At 40.4% G+C, this 22677-nt stretch overlaps 1 protein-coding gene across 4 annotated transcripts in view; it reads right to left on the bottom strand.

The window, feature by feature from the left end:
• The window catches only part of CASR (calcium sensing receptor), an 80770-nt gene that overhangs the window by 11164 nt on the left and 46929 nt on the right, over positions 1-22677 (bottom strand). For all 4 annotated transcript variants that reach the window (XM_043473131.1, XM_043473130.1, XM_043473129.1 and 1 more), the window contains exons 2-4: positions 18291-18717; positions 15201-15507; positions 10423-11307 (exon numbers count right to left, since the gene is read on the bottom strand). In XM_043473131.1, coding sequence (XP_043329066.1) covers positions 10423-11307; positions 15201-15507; positions 18291-18478 — 1380 coding nt within the window. In that variant the 5' untranslated portion in view covers positions 18479-18717. The remainder of the gene's footprint in view (positions 1-10422; positions 11308-15200; positions 15508-18290; positions 18718-22677) is intronic.

Below are 22677 nucleotides of genomic sequence, written 5' to 3'. Positions count from 1 at the left end.
ACCCCTTTAGTGCTCTCATTGCTGCCCTGGTGGAAGTTGGCTGCTCTGATTTTTGTCCCAGGCTTATGGAAGATGGGGATCCCTCACTCCCTACTGCCTGGTTCCTTTGTTCTGCAGCCAGAGCAGCTGAGTTATCCTCAAAAAAAAAAAAAAAAGAAAAAAAAAGATGGAGAATGAATCCTACTAAGGATGTTCTCCCAAACCTTCTTCAATGATCACCAATCTTACATTTTCCCTTCATTTTTACTGAGCCCTTAAAGCAGTCCTCAGAGAGGTGGTGCCACAGACCTGCTCCTTTCCTATATTAGATATCTCCAACTCTCCTCCTTTGGCCCCTCTGCTCTCCGGATGACCTGTACACAGTGGGGTACATTCTTTTGTTTCTACCCAGATGTCCTGACACATCTCCTTCTCTCCGAGGAACATGCATTCCTTCTGCTCTATAAGACTGACCCCTCTTGTAGCACTCAGAACCTCATTCTTCCCACGTACTCTGGAACTTTTCTGACATGACCAGCCCACCCTTCTCCATTCTATAACCATGCCTCCTCTACTTCCTAGCGGGGATCGTCCATGGTTTAGATGAAATATGCTTCAAACTTCTCTAGGTACCTTCCAAAGCCTCCATACTTTGGTCCCATGTATCTACCACTACCTGTGAGTGCAAATATTTTATCCTTGTCATATCCACATGTCATGCTAACTCTATCTTTGCCCTGATCTGCATAAAAGGTAAGAAGAGTGAAGAGAGAGGGGACTGCTTCTCATTTACACTTCCTTTCTGCCAGGCATCGTACTAATGCTTTGTACACATCATCTCATCTGACCCTCATAACACATCTATGGACAGGGACTATTAATATCTTCATTTTATAGATGAGGAAACTGAGGCAGGGAGAGGTCAAGAAACTCATCAAAGTCATAAGCTAGAAAGTTCTCCAGCTGTGATTTAAACTTGTGCTTTTCTACTGTACCCTCTTGACACCAATATGAATTGTTGAGAGCATCAATGGCAAGTATTTGTCAGAAATATTTCCTCATTAAATATGTTTTTTAAAAGCGTCATTCTTGTTTGAAGAATACTTTAAAAGGCATATGCAACAGTAAGATAGATTATTTAGCATACATTTTCTTTTGCCTATGCAAGTTTCAATTCCTTGGTTCTTATTCTCCAGACAATAAGCTCCTCCTCTACTTTTCTCAGTCTACAGCTTCTCTCCAAGAAACTCTCCCGGCAACAGTGGGTGAACTGAAAGGGGAACTGGAATAAGATCATTTCACAATTAAATGGTCATCTTCCACATTAATCAGACTGGACAGAAAAGTGACTCAAAGATCATCACTGTCTATAATTATTCTGTATTGCTGTTGGCATAGGCTAGTGACTTCTAGCATATCCTACCTTAAAAGAAAAAGGAACCAATCAAAATCATTTAAAAATTTTTGATTAAAAAACTCACTGTTGGGGCTTCCCTGGTGGTCCAATGGCTAAGACTCTGTGCTCCCAATGCAGAGGGCCTGGGTTCGACCCCTGGTCAGGGAACTAGATCACATACGCTGCAACTAGAGTTTGCATGCCACAGCTAAAAGATCCTACATGCTGCAACTAAGACCTGGTGCAGCCAAATAAATAAACAATAAATAAATATTAAAAACTAAGTTATATGTCAATTAAAAACCCATTGTAAATTCAAGGTTATATTTTTATACTCTTAGAATCAATCAACAAACAAATATTTATAGAATATCTACTGTGTGATTTGAATTGGGCTGTGGTAGTACAGGATGTAGTAGTAAAGTTCTCAAGGAGTTTACATATGGATTAGAGTGATAAGATATAAGACATATTGGATGATAGAGCCAACAGTGCAAGATAAAATATAGTTAATGCCTAACTTATGGGAATCAACTCTGAGCACAGAGGAATTCAGGGGAGATGGACATTAGAAGGGGCTTAATGCAGGCTTGAGGCATGGTAGAAATTTGGAGTGGTAAAGACAAAGGAAAGGAAGGTGTTAAAGACAGTGGGCACAACAAGGACAAACAAAGTATTATGGGGGCAGTGAAGAGACCAACTTCTCAAAGTTTGTATAAGTGTTAGAGAACAAGGGGAAATAAAGTTGACAGGCAAAGAGCAGTCAAGGCAAAGAGACTAGATTTCATATCAAGAGGCATAGGATCAGGTAATAACAAGTGTTGATATGAATGAAGAGAAATTAGAATCTTCCATACACTACTGGTGGGGATGTAAAACGAAGCAGCTACTTTTGAAAATAGTCTGGCACTTTCTCAAAAAGTTAAACATAGAGTTTCCATACAACCCAGCAATTCCACTCTTACGTATATACCCAAGAAAAATGAAAACATAAGTCCACACAATAACCATACATGAATGTTCATAGCAGCAACATTCATAATAACTATAAAGTGGAAACAGCCTAAGGCCGATCAATTAGATGAATGGATAAATAAAATACAAGAGGATACTATTCAGCCATAAAAATAAATAAAGTACTGATAGATGCTACAACATGGATGAATCTAGAAAACGCTAAGTGAAAGAAGCCAGTTGCAAAAGACCACATATTTTGTGACTCCATTTATATGAATGTCCAGAAATGTCCAAATATACAGATACAGAAAGTAAATTTGCAGAAATTTAAGAATGGGGGGAATGAGGTGAGAGGGAGTGATAGCTAAAAGGTATGAGGTTTTTTTTTTTTTAACTTTTTATTTTATATCAGAGTATAGTTGATTAACAGCATTGTGATAGTTTAAGGTATACAGCAAAGTGATTCAGTTATACAAAGGGAATGGAAAATGAGATTTCTTTTTGATACGGTGAAATGTTCTAAAATTGATTGCAGTTATGTCTGCACAACTCAGTGAATATACTAAAAACTGCTGACTTGTACATTTTAATAGGTGAACTGTATGGTGTATGAATTATATCTCAATAAAAGCTGTTTCAAAAAAGAAAGCAAGGAAAGAGATTTAAAATATACAAATATGACTTCGCTGGTGGACCTGACATTCAGCAGCAGGTAGAGACCTTCATACCAAGATGACCTTCAGGATACTTGGTGCTGCGAGTTTACTAAGGAGACCTGGTAACTAGCCACAGACAGGACACGAGATAAAGATAGGCAGAGGTAAGAATTAGTAGTGCAAACAGTTTATCCAGAAAAGAAAGCACCCTGGGACCTTTGTGGCTAGAAATTTATTTTGTTGTTGTTGTTTGGTTGCTAAGTTGTGTCTGACTCTTTGCAACCCCATGAACTATAGCCTGCCAGGGTCCTTTGTCCATGGAATTTTCTAGGCAAGAATACTAGAGTGGGTCGCCATTTCCTACTCCAAGAAATCTTCCTGACCCCAGCATAATAGAATAGATATTAATTCAATACTGCTAGGTTTGTCAAATGGTGCTCCAAATGAGATTTTCACTGATCTGAGGATAGATGAGAAAAATAAGGCCAATGTGATATTAAAGAGTAAATAGGCAGGAGGACCATAAAAATTAGGTTTTTATAAGGCTTTTATGATTGGAACTTAAACCTATATATTGAAAAGCAAAATATTTAAAATTACACTGTGGGATTAAGGGCCAACACAATTTCTCCTTTTGAGGTATAAATGTAACCTAAGTTCTTGTTTCTCATTTAAAAAGATAAACAAACCTTCTGAAAGTGAAAGTGAAGTTGCCCAGTAGTGTCTAATTCTTTGTGACCCCATGGACTGTAGCCTACCACACTCCTCTTTTGTGCTCTTTTTAGAAAGTTGCAGTAAAATATTATATTTTGCATGTTATGTTCTTGGTTATAGGCAAATTTAATTCTCAGTAACCATTAAAAAATGGAATAAACTGACTATAAAACCCCTACCACTTTCTTGAGGAAAAAAGAAAGTTGGAATCACCATAGTGTAACAATGTTGGAGTGATAGCTGGGAGTTGCCTGAAGAGAAGGGTAAGTCCCAAACCACAGCTGTTCCATATAAGAATGATGAAGGGAGCAATCAACACCTAAAATGCAGGATAGAAGTCTCTTAATATAGTGAGTGCCAGAATCATTCACTTAGCTGCAATAAAGTAATTCAAAGTAATTACATAATGCATGATCCTTTCTTTTTTAATAAAAAGGCCAAATATATTAAAAAATAGTTCATTATGCATAGGCAGTATCTTAAGCACTGCATGCATATTGACTAATGTCATCTCATAACAAACTCGTAAGTTTCAGATAGAGGCTTCTATTTCTAAGGTGAGGAAAGTGAAGCACAGGCATATTAAGTGACTACTCAAGGCCATAAAGCTGTTAGATAGCAAATGGGATTTAAATCCAGTTAGTCTGGTGCTTGCACAGAGTCGGACATGACTGAAACGACTTAGCATGCATGCCTGCATTGGAGAAAGAAATGGCAACCCACTCCAGTATTCTTACCTGGAGAATCCCAGGGACAGAGGAGCCTGGTGGGCTGCCGTCTATGGGGTCACACAGAGTCGGACATGACTGAAGTGACTTAGCAGCAGCAGCAGTCCGGTGCTAGAGTCCGAACTCTCCAACATTACAATATATACTGCCTGTATAAGTGTGCTGTGTCCTATGCTAAGTTCCTCAGTTGTGTCTGACTCTTTGCGACACCATGGACTATAGCTCACTAGGCTCCTCTGTCCATGGAATTCTCCAGGCAAGATTACTGGAGTGGGTTGCCATGCCCTCCTCACCTATAGAGGTATAGGAGTCAGATTAAATGGCCTAGCTATTAGGTTGTCTATCTCTAGCTAAAACAGTTTGACTAATGTGAAATTTAGGTTGAGAAGATGGACATATTTTAAAACGGGATGGTAGAGACATGTATGATGCTTGTGGCAACACAAGAGGCAGTAACTGGAAGTGTTCCAAACTGAATGGCATTCAAATCTCTATGCATGACCTGCCCTCCCTTGGAGACTTTCTGTTTTTTTCCCCTATTTAATCAGCTTTATTGACATTTGGCTTACATAGGATAAAATGCACCCATTTTAAGTGTATAGTTCTGAGTCTTGGCGAATGTGTATGCCTGTGTAACTACCACTACTGTCACCCCAAAAGGCTTTCCTGATGTTCAAGTCAATCCTCACCCCATTTGCAGCCCCGGGTCACTGCTGATTTGTTTTTTTTGTATCATTAGAGATAGAATATCACATAAGAGGTGTATTCTTTACCGTCTGAGCCACCAGGGAAGCCCTCAATACATCTTATCCATCCTTAAAGGTCCATTCAGATGATATCATTTACTTTCTCCTCACTTCAGATATCCTGACCTGCGCAGTACTGTAGTGTTTCATCCTCACAGCAGGTATATAAGTAAAATAACATAAGTGTTGCATTTTTGTAGTCAAAATTTGCACCTTGTCCATTAATAATCAATTATCAGTTTACTAAGTCATGTCTTCAAGTCATCTCTTTAGGCATCTTTAATATTTCTTCTGGTATATTGACTTGCCAGTTATGTACTCAAGCACCTGATTTTCTGGATCAAATCAATACCTTTCGTATCAGCAGAGGCAGAGATGGAAACCATTTCACCCTTAAAAGCAATGATAGGGAATCTTTAAAGTGATAATCACTGACTCACAAAAAGGCAACATAAGTTAAAAAATAATTTAGATATTTCCCCCAGAGAAAACACTCTTCTTTTAGAATTTTATTTTATTTTTTAATTTTTATTTTCTTTTTGGCCAAGCCACGCAGCTTTGGGACTTTAGTTCTCTGACCAAGGATTGAACCCTAGCCCTCAGCAGTGAAAGTGTAGAGTCCTAACCACTGAACAGTTGGGGAATCCCCACACAGACACACTTTTTTTTTGGAGAATCTTAAAAGAAGGAACTAATAGTTCCATTAAAAAACAAAATACAAATTTTACTTGAGATTATAATTCTGTGTAATATGCTTCTAAATTATTTTATCTGGGGAGAAATATGAGAAAGAGGGCTTCCCTGATGGTTTAGCAGGTAAAGAATCTGTCTGCAATGCAGGAGACACAGGAGATACAGGTTCAATCCTTGGGTTGGAAGAAAAAGAAAAAAAAAAACTGAAAGAAAGACTTAAACATAGAAGATAATATACAGAGACTGACAGAGTCAAAAAGAAAACTAAACACCAAGAAAGGCTTTCGAGAAGAGGGACCATGCATCACTTATTATGTATTATTATGTATCATCTATGGTGTGTATTATCATGTATTATCTATTATGTGGTAATATGTCCATCTTGTGGCCTTTTGGGGTATTTCCTCTAAAGGATTTTAAAGTCAAATTATTGCTCATTATAAGCATTAATGGGAATCACCTCTTGGTATGTACTCTAAGGGTCAATTGAATTAAGCCAAAGACTAGAAACTAGAATTTCCAGCATATACATATGACATAACTTCTTAGCACAGAGGGAAAACGGGATGGACTGCATGAAGCACTCCGTTCACAAAAATGAGGGACAGCTCACATAGGTAAGAAGAATCTATTGCTTCATGGCCACTTCCTGTGCTGAGTGTAAGGAAATCCAGGACCAATTCCTTTCTCTAACCTCAGTCATGTTTTCTTATTTCCCCTCTACTGTCTCTGGCTCTCACCTCAATTCATCCCCTCCCCATCAGACCCCAATGGTACCAGCAATTCCTAGAAAGATTAATTCCATTTGACTTCTGTTATCACCACCATTCTTTCATCACGCATACCTTTTTGGGGGCTGTGTTACTCGGCTTATGGGATCTTATTTCCCCAACCAGGAATTGAATCCAGGCCCCTACAGTGAAAGTATCCACTCCTCACCACTGGACCGCCAGGGAATTCCCACGCATGCCTATTTTTTGACTAGTAAGTGGCTGGTATAAGGTGGGAGAAAGCAGGAAGCATGCCTTGTGCACAATCATCCTGAAAGAAGGAAGCAGGTGGTTCCTTACCTATTTATTTACATGATGTTCCACTCAAATTTGATAATTAAATCAAATTTAATATGCTCATTCAATCAGAGTTTAGACTGTCCTGGGCATATGACCCAAGCTCATCCAATCAGAGTCTAGAATATCCTGACCAGAGTCATTGATTCAAGGCTGGGTTGTTGGGTTGAATAACTGTCTGCAAAGGACTCTCTCTATGTTGTGTTGTCAGGTCAAATCAACTAGATTGCTATTCATTCATTCATTTTTTTTCTACACATATTCAGGTGTCAGAGGTTCTGGACACAGTGCTGAACAATACAGATGCAGTTCCTGCTTTTATGAAGCTCAGAGGAGAGCAGAGGAGTCAGAGGGAAGAGAAAGCTGAGTGGTGAGAGGAGGCCTTGGGGGTGTCTGTGGAGGGAATTGTATGCTGTGTGCTCTTAAGTTACCTGTTAGTGTTACTTTAAAGGCATATGACTTGACTGATAAATTTTATGGGGAGAAAAGAAGAAGAAAAGAACAAAAGAAGAAAATTGTGATTGACCTTATTTAATCAGAAGTTTTGTTGACAAGAATCTATTTTGGTCAACTGAAGAACTGCAGAAAATTATATTGGGTCTATATAAATGGCAAAAGTGAAGAAAAAAGAAAAGTGAAAAAGAAAGAATGGTCAAAAAGTGTGTGTGTGTGGTGGTGAGGGGTATAATTAGAAAAGACTTCCAGGAGAAAGAGAATTTTGAAAAAAAGTTAAAAGTTCATGGTGGATAATGACAGAGGAGACAAAAATTGACAGCTCCTCAGGTACAAGTACTATGCCAAAAATTAGTAAGTGCTTTGTGGGGAGGTACGAGGCAGATTGGCTTAGAAGAGAATTGAGAGAAGGTGGGGGTGGAATTCCAGGATTAGACTGGATAGATTGTACAGGTGATATGTTTCCATGTAGGTGTTAATAATGAGAGTGAATAATTGTTGGTCCATCTGCTGATAGACTGAGACATGGCAAAGATCTTAAATTGCAGAACACCCACCCATCCACCCAACCACCTGGGTTCCTGAGGCTTAAAGGAGACTTTACAGCAAGCACACAGGACACTTTGGCCAATGTCCACATGTTGCTCCTCCCCAGAGCTCTGACCCTATTTTCCTGTCTCCTCTCCTGGACGAATTGTACCAGACCTTGTGTGAGCCAGGAGGACACATACTTATCTGTCCTATGGTCAGCTGAGGTGTCTATGTAGTGGCTACTCTTTATCTTGGCCACTTAGCTTTTCTTTCCTCCTCCTTTTGCTAATAGCATTCTGATTGCCCTTTGGGGATCCAGCTCTCCTCTTATGCTCAGTCTAAGTAGTTTGGGAGAACTCCACTCCTAACTTCATGGATGGACTTGTGATCTCAAGCTATCTAATCAATGTGGTTTCTGGGACTTTTCCAAGAAATCCTGGGAAGTACAGAGTCGGACATGACTGAAGCGACTTAGCAGCAGCAGCAGCAGCAGCAGCAGAAGTAAGGATTTTTGAGCCTGAAGCTGCTGCAGAGGAGGAAAACTGCTAACCCCAAAGGATATGGAACAAAGAGATGAAGAGAGAGTCTAGTTTTACTTGGAGTCTTTCTGAGATCTTCAGTATTGTGAGATATTAATGCTTATGCTTTTGTTTAAGCCAATTGGTTTGAATTTTCCACTGCATGAAACTGAAAGTCCCACTCTTGACTATAGCTTAATTCTTGTTGTTGTTTTTTTTTTCCTCACATGTCCGTTTCAGCCTTGAACATCCAGATTTTACTTCCTTGTCTGGGAAAAGCGTCATTTAAGAGCAGACCTATTGAACTACCCGCTGGAAGCCTCTTTCCCCTTCAATCTCACCCTGGGATTTTTCTTTAGGGTTTTTTTTTTTCCCCATAGGCTTCTCAGGAAGGAAAGGAAGAAGGAGAGGGAGACATGAAAGGGAAGAGAGAGACACTAGTATTTACTAAAAGACCGTCTATTCTTCTTTCTTGAAAGTCCACTCCTTAGTATCATGGTTTCTGAAGTCTTATTGGTCTTTGACCGTCATTAGAGCTCCTTTTTCTTTGTCAGGCAGTATGTGGGGTGCAATGTGAGGAAGGAAACTTTCAGTCCCTCATAAAGATTAGAAACTTTAGCCAACAGTAATGTCTGAGTGAGACTTTTCATACACAAGAAGGGCTGAGAACCTGTAGGTCCTCCTGGCTCATTCTACCAGCCTAGACAGTCACTCCTCATTCTATGAGAATTGCTAAAGTGACTGACATAGATAGGATGTACACCCTTTGTTTCTTGGCAACTTTTCCCAAGGGTTTGAGGTGGTTGGGTTCTTATGCAAAGCTACTTTCATTATCAACTTTTATGCAGTTTATTGATTAATTTGAGGCATGTTGGAATCCTGCTTAAAACAATCACCACCTGTTCAGAGTCTGAAAATTTACTAACTGCTTTCACAGAGATCATCTCATTTCCTTTTCCAAAAAACTTGGGTGGAAAGTAGGCTGGGTATTATGGTCATTTTACAGATGAAGAAACTGACTTAGAGTGGTGTCTTTCCTGAGATGATGCAGACAGTAAAAGGGGGAACCATAGCTGAAGCTGGAAGCTGAGTCATTCGATCCATATTCAGGGGTTCCACACTCTCCCCTCACTACCCTCTCATCATGAACTCTGATAGTTCAGTCTATCAGAGGAAAATACAAAGAGAGTGTAAAACACAGTCTGACTGAAAAATCAAAGTACATATGCAAGACATGAATGGCTTCGTGGGATATGTCAGGTCAGACTTTGATCTTCAGAAGCTCTATGAAATAAAAGAAGTTTATGTCTCTCCTGTGTATAATTCAAAAATAAAAAACAAGTCTAAAGAGTTGGGGTTCCACTGAAGTTTGGATTATTTTTTATGATAACTACTTTAGGGCTTCTTTTTGAAATATCCAGCATCTTTTTAAGAAGAGTTTTTCGTTGTTGTTGTTGTTTTCTGTGCCCTTGATTTACTTGTGTCCTAAGCTTAGTTGACTTTTTTTGGGGTCCAACACATTATATTGTGAGTAATATAAAGGCAAAGAGGTGGCTAAACATAGTGACACTAATTTTATGGTTTTATGCCTCTTAGCATATGGGATATAATAGGTACTCAAAAAATATTTGTTGCCTACCAGGGAACAGTATCATTAATTTAAGCACTATAAAAACACTCCTCCCAATACTAAATCTGTCCTGGGATATTTAAAGATATTTAGGGACCATACTCCAGGTATTTTGAACCACTAGCCTAATGAATAGTTGAACTCAAGGCTTGAAACAGAGAATCAATTTAAATTATATCAGTTTTGCAGAAGTCAGTTGCTCAGACGTTTGAAAAGGCAATTTAACTCCAACGCTACATCTAGTGACCTCATTTAGGTATTGACTTTTTGAGGTAACCACTTTAATCTGTCTTGCTTGAATCAGTCCAACTCTGCTTATTACACAGTGAACTGCTATCTAAGAGAAGGAGGTACCTGCCAAGCTTCAACCTTCTTGATATCTGCACAGGAACCGTTGGTGAAGAGCCCTCTCCCAGGTATGCAGGTGTATATATCTTGTAGGGCATGAGCAATAGAGTAGACAGCTAAGTAGACATTGTAGGATATCCGTAAATGTGTATAATCCATGTAAGGGGTCTCAACACTGCTGATGTTCTCCTCCCCTGTACACAGAGGTCGGAAGGCAGTGGAACTATTGCTTATCCTGGCACCTCCTTCTTCGTGCCCTCTCAGGAAGGTGTCCACGGGTAACGGTCCTTTAGCACCCTCTTGCAGGTGGCAATTAAATGTTTCTTCCCAAAATTCCTTGGCAAAACCATTGTGGATAGACTTCCTGGGGTGGACTTTCTGCAGAAATTCCCGGAAGCCTGGGATCTGCCCAGCCTTCAAACCAAACCCAATGGTGCCTCCGACCACATGGAAATACTCAGGCATAGCAATCAGGGAAGAGCTGGCCCAGGCCTCACTGGCCAGCCAGATCCTGCCTGTGATATTGCGCCGGACGATCTCTTTGATGAGGGGTTCCAGGTCTGGGCCGCTGGAGAAGACGACGATGACTTTGGCGGTGGAATTCTGGATCACCTCCACCACCTGCTGGATCTCTTCCTCATCAGAGTATTGGGAGATGAGCTCGCTGAAGTCGATGCAGATGTCCCTCTCCTCAGCTTCCTCTCGGAATTTCTCGATCCCTGGCCGGCCATAGTCATCGTCAGCTGCAATTGTGCCCACCCAGTTCCAGCGGAAGTACTCGATGATGTCAGCCATGGCGGTGGCCTGGTGTTCATCATTGGGTATGGTGCGGAGGAAGGACTTGAATTGATTCTTGTTGCTGAGGAGTCTGCTGGAGGAGGCATAACTGACCTGGAGAGAATACAGATTGAATGAGTGAGGGAAGTGCCAGGTGGACCTCAGGGCTGTGTGGAGGAGGGTCTTTGAGCATTTATTGATCTAATACATCAGACACGCTGGCCATGCTGGCCACTGCAGACAGGATAAAAGAGTGAGGACAACCAAAATCTGTTCCTCTCCAGTGTGAGCACTCAAGCAACTGCCAGTCAATCAAGGAGCATTCTAATTCCTAGTAGGTGATCCTTCATTGCTCCTTTCAAAATGGGTCTGGGACTTCCCAGGTAGCCTAGTGGTTGGGAATTCACCTGCCAATGAAGGGGACACAGGTTCGATCCTTGGCTAGGGAAGATTCCACGTGCCCTGCCTGGGGCAACTAAGCCCCTGAGCCACAACTACTGAACTCGGGTTCTAGAGTTCTTGAAGATGCAACTACTGAAGCCTGTGCACCCAAGGGCAGATGTTCTGCAACAAGAGAAGCCACCATAATGAGAAAACCACACACTGCAACTAGAGAAAGCCTGTGTGCAGGAATAAAAACCCACCATAGACAAAAATAAAAAAAAAAAAAAATGGATGTGGCTATAAAGTCAACTCAACAACCATAGGATCTACTTATCCTTTATGCACTGTTCCATAATTTCTCCTAACTTTCTCTGTGCTTCCTCATTGGTTACAATAGCTCCATGTACATATCTTCTGCCTGTGGGGTCCACACTCTCATTTGAATATTTTAGCTTCCCCTTTACTATAATGAACACTTTGTCCATGACTCACTTCTGGAAGGAGTCAGGTTCCCTTTGGATTATGAACCTAAGGCTCTTTAGAGGAGCCCCAGGGGTTCCCCTTTCTTATTCTGCCTAGTTTCTCTCTTCTAGTCTCCAGCTATTCCCTTTCTTTCTTCCCCTATCTTCCCACCTACTCTACCCTCGCAGTACTTTAGACAAAAGTACCCACAATTGCAGTCATTTCTAAGAACTGCTTATTATTTAGGCTCAATTAGCCATTTAGGTTTATTAGGCTCAATTCCCCTTCATCACAATACCAATGAGGCACATCATCAAATACAGTCAGAAAAACATCCTTTCCTGTTCTGGCTTCTCAGTGAGCTCAACCACCACTGACAGCCCTTTCTTCTGTAGTTTCAGGTGGTGGTCGAGGCTGCTTGACGGACTTTTAAAAAAAATATTTATTTTATTTATTTATTTGGCTGTACTGGCACACAGGATCTTCAATCTTTAGTTCTGGCATGTGGGATCTAGTTCCCTGATCAGGGATCAAACCTGAGCCCCCTGCATTGGGAGCTTGGACTCTTAGCCACTGGGCCACCAGGGAGTTCCCTTGATAGGCTTTTGATGTGGGTCTCCAAAACTTGGAGAGGCTGAAAAACACCCTGGAGAAGCTGTCTTGATGTATTTCCACTTTCTAGGACATAGCCAGTTCTATATTTGAGCATGGGAGTGGGTCACCAATAATTGAAAGCCAAGATCTTTGGTGGTAAAAGATCTTTGCCTAAAGGGGTATCCAAATACCATGTAAAGCATTCATTAGTGCAGAGCTTCCAATTTCTTTTCACCTTATGGCAAACATAGAGGGTGGGGTGAATGGAGGAGACTGACTAGCTCTGACCACCCTAGACCCCACCCACCATCCCAGACCCAGAGAGGATCAGTGTCTTAGCTCATCTGCAGCACCCTTGGGTGTTTTGGCTCACCAGTTAGGAAGTTTCAAGTTACTGAACCATTTCATCTGAAGGACAAAGCATTTTTACACTAAATGGAACTTCTTCTCAGTGATGAGGGAATGATAAGAGCTTTGATTTTGGGAACTATAATGGGAAAATGACACTTTTTTCTTTCATTGAAATAAGCTCCTTGTTCTACTATGAGATCTCATCAGGCAGGTAGGTAGATTAATTGTTGAGATGTTATTGTTTTTAGAGAGCTCCATTTGTAGACTCAAGTGACAGAAAAGTCTATTCAGGCCTTTTGTAAATTCAGTCATTATTGTTTGCTTCTTGATCTTCTTTTGAAAAATGGGCCAAAAGGGTTTCAAAGATATAAAAATTACAAACAAACATATCCTTCATGGATATGTTTCTCTTAAAGAATGCATTTATAATATTTGTCTACTTTTAGAAAGGCAAACTATAAAAGTGGGGATAAATACCACTTCATTACCCACTTCTCCCCCCAAAAAAGCCCCTTAAAAACACACAAAACTTTTTTCTTGTAAGAGGGGAGAGTTTCATGAATGATTCAGAAAACTTCTAACCACAACTTTTTCCAGCCAGCCCACTTGTTCCAGCCACTTGGTGGCGTGAGTGGCATAAGAAATACAACCGGGGCCTCTGTCCTCACCTTGCAGGGCAGGGGTTCCTAGCTCTGCTGTGCGTTAAACTCCTCCAGGGAGCTTTCAGAACTTCTGATGCCCAGGTTGCATCTCATGTTAATTAAACAAGGATCTCTGGCGGGTGAGTCCTAGTCATTAGTATGTTTAAACCTCTTGAAGTGATTCCAACATGCAGCCATGACAGAGAACTGCTGCCACAGATATACTTACATTGGTTTGACTGATAATCATTATGGTTTCCTCAACACTTTTACAATTCAAGTTCAACTTAACTTGATCTTTCATCCAAACCACAATGAATTAAAACCCTCCCCTTCATGTTCTTTACCTGATGGCAGTTACACCTTACATCTGTTGACCATGACAACTTGCTTTAACTGTGTTTTAAAGTACTACTGCACAATATGCCAAATATAAAGATGCATATTTGCATCTTGCCCAACACATTTACTGTTGTGGGCTTTGTTAGATCATTTTGGCACAAAGATTACAGAGCCAGGGCTTCCCCATGGGAAATACCTTTAATTCCCTGAAGTAAGGATTTGGGAAATGATGACAAGACTTTCTCAGTTGCCACGTATATAAAAAGGGATAATGGCTATCATCAAGGAAATGGAGACCTTCCAGCCTGGAAAAATGAATTAGCAAAGGTACTCTTGCAAATTTTAAATACTAGATGTTGAAGAAAATAATTTAAAGTGTGATTTATAATTACATTTAAAAATTGATATCAGATGCAACACAGTTGAGCTGATTCTCCCATCCACGGACATTTAGGTTGTTTCCAATTTTTCACTATTATAAAATGATGTCACAGACCTATAAATATTAACACGAAAAAAGGTTTGCTCTATAGACTTAATGGGAAAAAAATCAGGTCACAAAATGGCATTTAGAGTTTGCTGTCTTTTTTTTTTGGTGAAAAAAAAACATGTAACTTTGAACAAATATTTATTAAAGCACTTATTTCAGTGAATTGTTAGTATCTGAAAATGCAGACACTTATTTCCCTATCTAGGCTGAGCTCTTGCACAGAAGACTCTGCTTATTCATATATACTCTACAAGTACTGGTTGAACAAAACAGGATATTTTCCAGTTCTAGAATGTGCAAGATAATGATTAAGTTCCGGTGAGAAAATATGCTCTACTTTCCTCTGAGCCAAACTTTCAACCAGAGGAGAGAGAGACAGAGACTTTTCAGGGAATAGGATTTAGGGCAGATATTTTGGGTTTGAAAGGTGGGATTTACAGCATTTGGTCTTACTCCTTTTAGGAAGGGCAGAAGAATGGCCATAAACACTGGAGTTAAAAAAAAAAATTTATGTTTGAAAGAATTTTGGAAGAATTGTGAAGGTCTAGTAGACGTTGATGACTTTGGGGTCTCAGAAATCCCCAGTGGTCATGATACAGATAATTAAAAGATCTTTGGTGCCAAAGTAAAACCAGAGAAGGGAAAATATAACAGCAAACTGTATGGACACTGCGTGTGGCATCCTCCGAGCCTGCTGCTCCTGATCCCTGCCCTCATTGCCCCATCTAAGGCAGCATGGGTACCTGGGGGATGTAGAAGAGCCCCAGCAGGTTGGCCACTGCCGTGGAGATGCCCGAGCCAGTAGCTCCCACCACTGCGATGGTAGAGGGGATGTGCTCTGAGCAGTTGCAGAACTCATCAAGGTTCAAAGAGTCGATTTTATTCTGGGCCACAAAACTCAGGGTGGCCTCCAAGGCTTTAGAGACGGTGTTACAGGTGTCGAATATCCTGTATCCCAGGGTCATGTTGGGAAGAAGAGCTGGACTGCTGTTTATTTCTTCTATGGCAAATATCATAGCTTGTAACCAGCGAAATCCGCGGAAATTATACCTGGAAGAAAGAAGAAATGGAAGAAAGCAAGAGGCTTTCTGGTCAACTTTTTTAGAGTACAGACCGGGCAAAGCTGGGTTTGAACCTGGTTCTGTTACTCTAATTTCATGACATTGCCTTTTCTGATACTCAAAGTCCTCTCTGTAAAACAGGGATAACACCTACCTCAGAGGGAGGCTGTGAATATGAGATAACTACACAAAATTCTCAGTGTGGTGCCTCACACAGAGTTAGGGACCAATAATAACAAGGATTGTGGTTAGTAACAGAATGAATCATTTTTTCTGCATCATCCAGTAAAGAATTTGAAGTAGCTGATATGAGGTATTTTAATAAAAGTAATACAGAGATTAAAAAAAAAAGGATCAGGGAAAATATAAATAGATTAGGATTTTAACACATAGGAACCTAAAACTAGTTTCAGATTTGCAGTCACAAATTTAAACTATGACATTTCTGGAGGTTGGAGGGGAAAGGGAAATGAGTGATCTCATCTTTATAAACAAACAAACAAATATTATGCATAGGAAGCTGCTCACAAACAGTGGTTACTTCTGGGTGGTAGAATGATGAGTTTTAACATTGTGTGCTTTTTCTGGTCTCTTTTATACTTTGTATTTTTAAAAATGGGCATGAATTGCTTTTCAAAGAATGTTATTTTAAATAAAAATCAAGCAAATGAACAAAGAGAAATAGGGTTCGTGACATAGCTTTCGCCCTCCCAGGACACAGCTCATAGTGAGAACTTGGTTAAGTATTCTAGATCTATATCAGTGCCCAGAGAAGAAAACCTAACAACTCTGAAGGTTCTCTCTTTGTATCGTGGGTTTCATGACTTGAACTCAGTGGCAGGGGGAGAGAAATATAAGCTGTTATACTTCACTGTATCAGTTAGCTTCCCAAAGTTCCTGGTCTAACTTTTAATATGACATTTTCTCTTAGTAATATTTCTTCATATTTCCTTCATTTGTTTATTTTTAAACCTGAAAAGTTATGAAGACATATTATAGAATTTTTCATTGCACAAAACATCTATACTCCTATCTGTGTGTGTGTGTGCATGCATTCTGTTGCTCAGCTGTGTGTGATTCTTTGCGACCCCATGGACTATAGCCTGCCAGGCTCCTCTGTCCATGGAATTTTCCAGGCAAGGATACTGGAGTGGGTTGCCATTTCCTTCTCCAATCTTTTTTTTTAAAAATACAATTAATATATACATATTAATTCAGGGCAAGCTCTTATGTGATCTCAGTATGTGGTACCTGCACAACTCTGTCCTGTAGGGTACAACAAAGAGGATATATGTCCTCATGGATTATGTGAAGGTTATAAGCAGCATCATCAAAACTCTACACTTAGCTTTTCTGCACTCATAAAAAAACGTGAGAATGTTATCTAATTTGTGAGCCCTCATTAGAACATGAGCAGAAAACCAGTTTTGCTGGAACAATTCTAGTTTTATTTTCATTTTCTAGCTATCAGAAAGACAAAGGAAAAGTGTTGGATCCCATCTGGAAGTTGTAAGTTTCAAGAGAAAGTGCTCTTCCCTCTCAGAAGATGGGTCAAGGTTTGAGGTGAGTAATGGTCTCTGATGTTCAGATTAAGGGTGGTGATTTACAGCCTACTGTCCTCTGCAGAAGTCAGATACTATTTGAAGGAATTGTGCCCTGTGTTAGATGCCATAAGAGGAGTCATGATAAATTAGGGAACATTAGACAGAGGGCATCCAGAGTGGTGAGGGTCTGAAAATCATGCCATGAAATAATTATTAAGAAAACCAAAACTATTAGGTCTGGAAAAGAAATGATTCAAGAGGGCATGTTAGCTGTCTTCTAATGGCTGAAGAGAGTCCATGAGGGAGTTAGATGGATTCTGTGTTACCAAGGGGATTTCAGCTTTCTATAAGACTTTCTAATAGAAGTGGTTTCAAATGCTATGGGCTGCATTTGAAGATACCTGGGTCATGCCAGTCACTGAAGCTTCTTTCAACTTTAAAATCCTTAAGCAAATCAGAGTGAGGCAGCCAACAGTCAACTATGACCATTTGGACACTTAAGGTCAACGGGAGGTTTTACTACTCAGGTTTGCAAAAATAGCTCAATAGCTACAATAAATTTCTTCCTAGGTACTTAATCTTCCATTAAGCAACACTGCCTCCAGGTGAACAATGACTATTCAGTTACCCAGTGACCGAGCACAGGCTCCAACAGCCAATGGGTTTTTCTATTTCATATCTTTGACATTTGATTTTTATTTTTTTTTCAGTGGGTTTTGTCATACATTGATATGAATCAGCCATAGAGTTACACGTATTCCCCATCCCAATCCCCTGTCCCACCTCCCTCTCCACCCGATTCCTCTGGGTCTTCCCAGTGCATCAGGCCCGAGCACTTGTCTCATGCATCCCACCTGGGCTGGTGATCTGTTTCACCATAGATAATATACATGCTGTTCTTTCGAAACATCCCACCCTCACCTTCTCCCACAGAGTTCAAAAGTCTGTTCTGTACTTCTGTGTCTCTTTTTCTGTTTTGCATATAGGTTTATCGTTACCATCTTTCTAAATTCCATATATATGTGTTAGTATGCTGCAATGTTCTTTATCTTTCTGGCTTACTTCACTCTAGAAAAATTTCTTTTAAAAAAATGAGGGGAGGGATAATAAGCATCAGCATGAAGACTAATCACCATTTTTGAAAAGAGAACCAACTTTGAAAAAATTATCTTGGGTTTGGTACAGCTTTTCTCTAACCACCCAGAGGAGAAGCAACTTCTGACTTTACCTGATACACTCCACAGACTCCGGCCTCGACTTTAGATCCTGATCTTTTGCTGCAACCCCAAAATGAATAGGAAAGAGACCCCCGAGGATAATGTCCCCTTTCTTTTGGGCTCGCTGGTCAGGCCCATAGGCGGAAGTGCACCAGGTAGAAAAAGCCAAGAGGATCCAACAGCAGCTATAAAGTGCCATAGTTCTGCTTTCTCTCCAGGGAGAGGGACACGAGTGCTGGTGGTCTGGGGGCTCCTGAGGACTTTCCCCCTTGGTGCGACTCACTCCCTGCAGTGGGGGCACATGTCTACAGATTTAATAGAATGGAACCGTGGTGTTTGAATTTCCACTTCTGCCTTCTCCATTGCAGACTAGTTAGGTGGGTGGCTCTTGAGTCTTCAGAAGTCACATCATGCAGAGACCGTGTGTAGTAGTACTTTCTAAAAAAAAGAGAGGCAAAATGAATTCAACTAAGCCTCAATCCCATGTTTGGATGACTGCAACAGAAGTGGCTCAGTATTTCCATTTAGAGAGGCAGGTGGAGAGTGCATAGCTTAGAGGCTCATGCTTATAGCAATTCATGTAAGATATAGAAAACTTCACTTGCCCATATTCAGAGCAGAACTGTGTTTAAAGAGGCCACTGATAAACTAAAGCTCCACTGATGTTGCCACTGAATTTTAATCTATTCACTCTTCTCTATGAATAATGATTAGAACTGGCCTAGTGGTATCTGTTCCTTGTATTATAACACTATTAATGCTCTTTTATTCAGCATATATGTTTTTATGGAAAATATAGAGTGGGTCATATTTAAGTTTAAATCTGACTATAAGTCAAACAAAACTGTCAGAGAAGGCCACTTATTTTTATTTATTATGGTAGCCTCCCATTTTGGGGTCTCTTCATCCCAGACCTATGGTTTCAGTTTGTAAAATGACACTCCATAAGCCTTTGAAGAGCAGTTCTTGTAAAGGATGCAGATAAATCAAGGGTCTGATTATGTTCTACCAGACTCTACAGCTGGATCTAGGGAATGGTCCTTCTGCCTTAGCACCATTTTCCTAGTAAGAGCTCTCTGCTTCTCACTTTACACTCTGTCTCACCCTTTCTGTGGGTCAACTTCCAATCACCAATTACATGTTGATTACACAGCCTCTCCTGAGGCTCAGGCCAGGCTCAGGTCCAAGCACTGGAACTGTCAACTGGGCATCTCCACCCCAATGTCCCACAGGTGCTTCCAACTTGACAGACTCTAAACTCACCTTCCTATCAACCTTGTTCCTCCTTCACTGTTATCTGGCTCAACAAATGACATGCTATCCACAAAGACACAAAATAAGCACTCCTCACTACCTCCTCCCTCTTCTTATGATTGTCCTTCACATTCAAATAGTTACCAAGTTCTATAGACTCTACTTCCCAAATGTCAGTGGAATGCACCTGCTGTTTCCTATTCCCAAGGCCATCTTAAGTCCACCAGCATTTCTTATCTGGATTTGTGCAGTTATTTCCTAACTGGTCTTTCTGTCTCCAGTTTTGTCCTTTTGAGTCCACCTTTGCAAGTCTTTGGATGCCATGGAACAAGTGGTTTGGAGCACAGGCTCTGGAGTTAAACCTGGCTTTCAATTATAGTTCCAACCATTTGACTTTGGAAAAGTTACTTAACCTCTGAACTCAATAAAATAATGCATGGAGAGCCATTAGCACAGTGTAACTAGCAAACTCACAGGAAACGCCAGCTGTAATGAATACCTTTCCAGTCTCACTCTTGCTAGTCTTCCCTTTGAACTCCACACTGCAGCCTCACTGAACTTCCATTACATCCTCAAGTACAGGCCTTTTAAAAAATCCTTAGACCGCACATATGCCATTCCCCTACCATGATCCCTCTGGCCTAAACTTTGTCTGGAAAACATCTCCTTGTCTTTCAGATTTCAGACATCCATAACTGAACTCCTGTGGGCCAGACACAGCCTTGTACCAAGATTTCTGTCCAGCTTGGGAGTGGAGCACAGGTTGGATTTCTAGCCACACTAACCCCTCAGTTGTGCAGTGAGCAACTTAGAGGACTCTTCAAGAACTCTCAGATTAGGCAGGTCCACCTGTTACAGTTTTTTATATCTTGTATCTTGGAATTCCCGTCTTGGAAGACTGATCACACTTTGTTACAATTAGATGCATAAATGTCTGATTTCAGACTCCAAGCTCTTAACCATGGTTATATGCAGCCCCGACCCCTTAGGAGCCCACCTTCTTCTCCAGCAGTCACACTAGCAGAGGGTGTGCTGAGCCCCCATTGGAAGGAGCACCCCAGCAGATACTCAACATTCACAGAACTGTCTCCAATAACATCTGAACATCCATGACCGTCCTAGTTCTATGTCTCCAGTCCTGCTCTCAGACTTTTGGCTTCATTTCTTGTCCTTGGTCATATATTCATTCATACATTTAATAAGTACATGTGCTAAGGACTGGAAATATAAAGGTGCCACACACAAGGATGTTCTCTACCCTCAGGAGCTCCCCAACCAGTGGGCAGAATCTACCTCAACATTCAGAGGTAAACTACACACACACACACACACACACACACACACACACACATAATAGTAACTTTGTTTCCAGTGATTACACTCAACTTTGCTCATCAGCACTTGGCACAAAGTCTGAAACAGGAATTGCTGAATGAATGTTTGTTGAATGAATGCATACACGGGACTTTGGAAGAAGACAGAAAGTAGCATCATGTCAGGTCCTTTAAACATCCAATGTATTTTAAACTTCACAATGGTAAAGAGGGCAATACCAACTCCACTTTCTAGATGGGGAAATGGATTACTCATGAGAGAAATTCTGGTGCTTGAATTAAGAATGACTCAAGAAATCAGAATTTTAAGAAATCCTATGTGGTGTACTTAATGAGGAAAGGGGACATTATAACTTGCTAGGGGAAGTCTCTGAGACCTGTTAGATTTTTCCTGTGAAAGATTAACTACCTGGAGAAGTTTATTAACTTCATTAGTACATTCAACAGAAAATTTATGGCAAGTAATAGATAAAGTAGAGATTTTGGGTCGATTTGCAGCAGTTAATTCCATGAGTCTAATGTGATTTCCAAACTACCCTTTTTAGTCTAATTACCAGGGTCTAATTGCTTTCAAAGCTGAGAATCATTTTATGTCCTTCTTCCCCCTTACCTCCCACATCCAAATATATTGTTCCATTGACTCTACCATCTCTTTCCACTCCATTTTTCCTTCTCAATTCTTGTTGCCACTGCTTTAGACAGACTACCATTGCTCCACCACCCCCAACTTCTTTGTTGCAAAAGTTTTCTTTTCTTTCCACTTCATTCCCCCTAACCCCTACATATTGACAATCACAGAAGTATCAAGTGTGATTCTAGCACAGCAGATTAACTATTGGGTTCATCATTGTGACTTTAGCTTGTAATAATGAGAATACAAAAGTTCTGAATAATCGCTAACATTTCAGTTGTAGGATCTATGGTAGGGACTTTGAATTGTATCCCTCATATTATACTCTTTTTATGGCACAGTAAAATAGTTTTTACCTGGATAAGGTTGTTCAGAATAAAGACTACTTTCTCCATAATTATGCATGGTCATATAACTATATAATAATTATGAGTGGCCATATGACTACACTTTAGCCAATAGGATGTAAGCTGAAGTACCCTATGGCAGCTTCTAGGAAATTATGCTTAAGAAAGAGTTGTTGTTTGTTATTTGTTATTTCATCTTCCCCTTCCTCTGTTCTACTGCATGGAGGTGGATGTGACAGTTGGAGCCTATCTTGAACCATGAACCATATGCCAGGGAATGATGGTGCCATGACCTAAGGATTTCATGGAGCAGAATCTCAGGCTGTTCCTGAAATTTTACATGACAGAGAAAGAAAGCTTCTAGCTGGTTAAGCCACTATTGCACACACACACACACACACACACACATATATATATATACACATACATATGAATGTATATAAATATATATAGGCAGCTATGTTAACAGTTGGTTTCCCTTGGTGGCTCAGTAGTAAAAGAATCTGCCTGCCAATGCAGGAGATGCAGGAGAGCCCAGTTTGATCCCTGGGTTGGGAAGATCCACTGGAGGAGGAAATGGCAACCCACTCCAGTATTCTGGCCCGGAAAATCCCATGGAAGAGGAACCTGGTGGGATACAGCCCACAGAGTTGCAAAGAGTTGGACACGACTGAGTGACTAAGCAGCACATGCATGATATTAACAGTATCTTATCCAAGAGTCACAAATAAAATCATTTGTTCTCCTAACTATAAGTTCATTTCACTTGAAGCATATATAATCATGTTTACCTCCTGCAAAAAGTATCTCAAACACAAGCTGAAGCTAGTAT

Source organism: Cervus canadensis, chromosome 7 (assembly GCF_019320065.1).
Source record: "Cervus canadensis isolate Bull #8, Minnesota chromosome 7, ASM1932006v1, whole genome shotgun sequence".
Taxonomy (NCBI): Eukaryota; Metazoa; Chordata; class Mammalia; order Artiodactyla; family Cervidae; genus Cervus; species Cervus canadensis.
The sequence above is the reverse complement of the archived record's forward strand: the minus strand, read 5'-3'. Positions and strand labels throughout refer to the sequence as shown.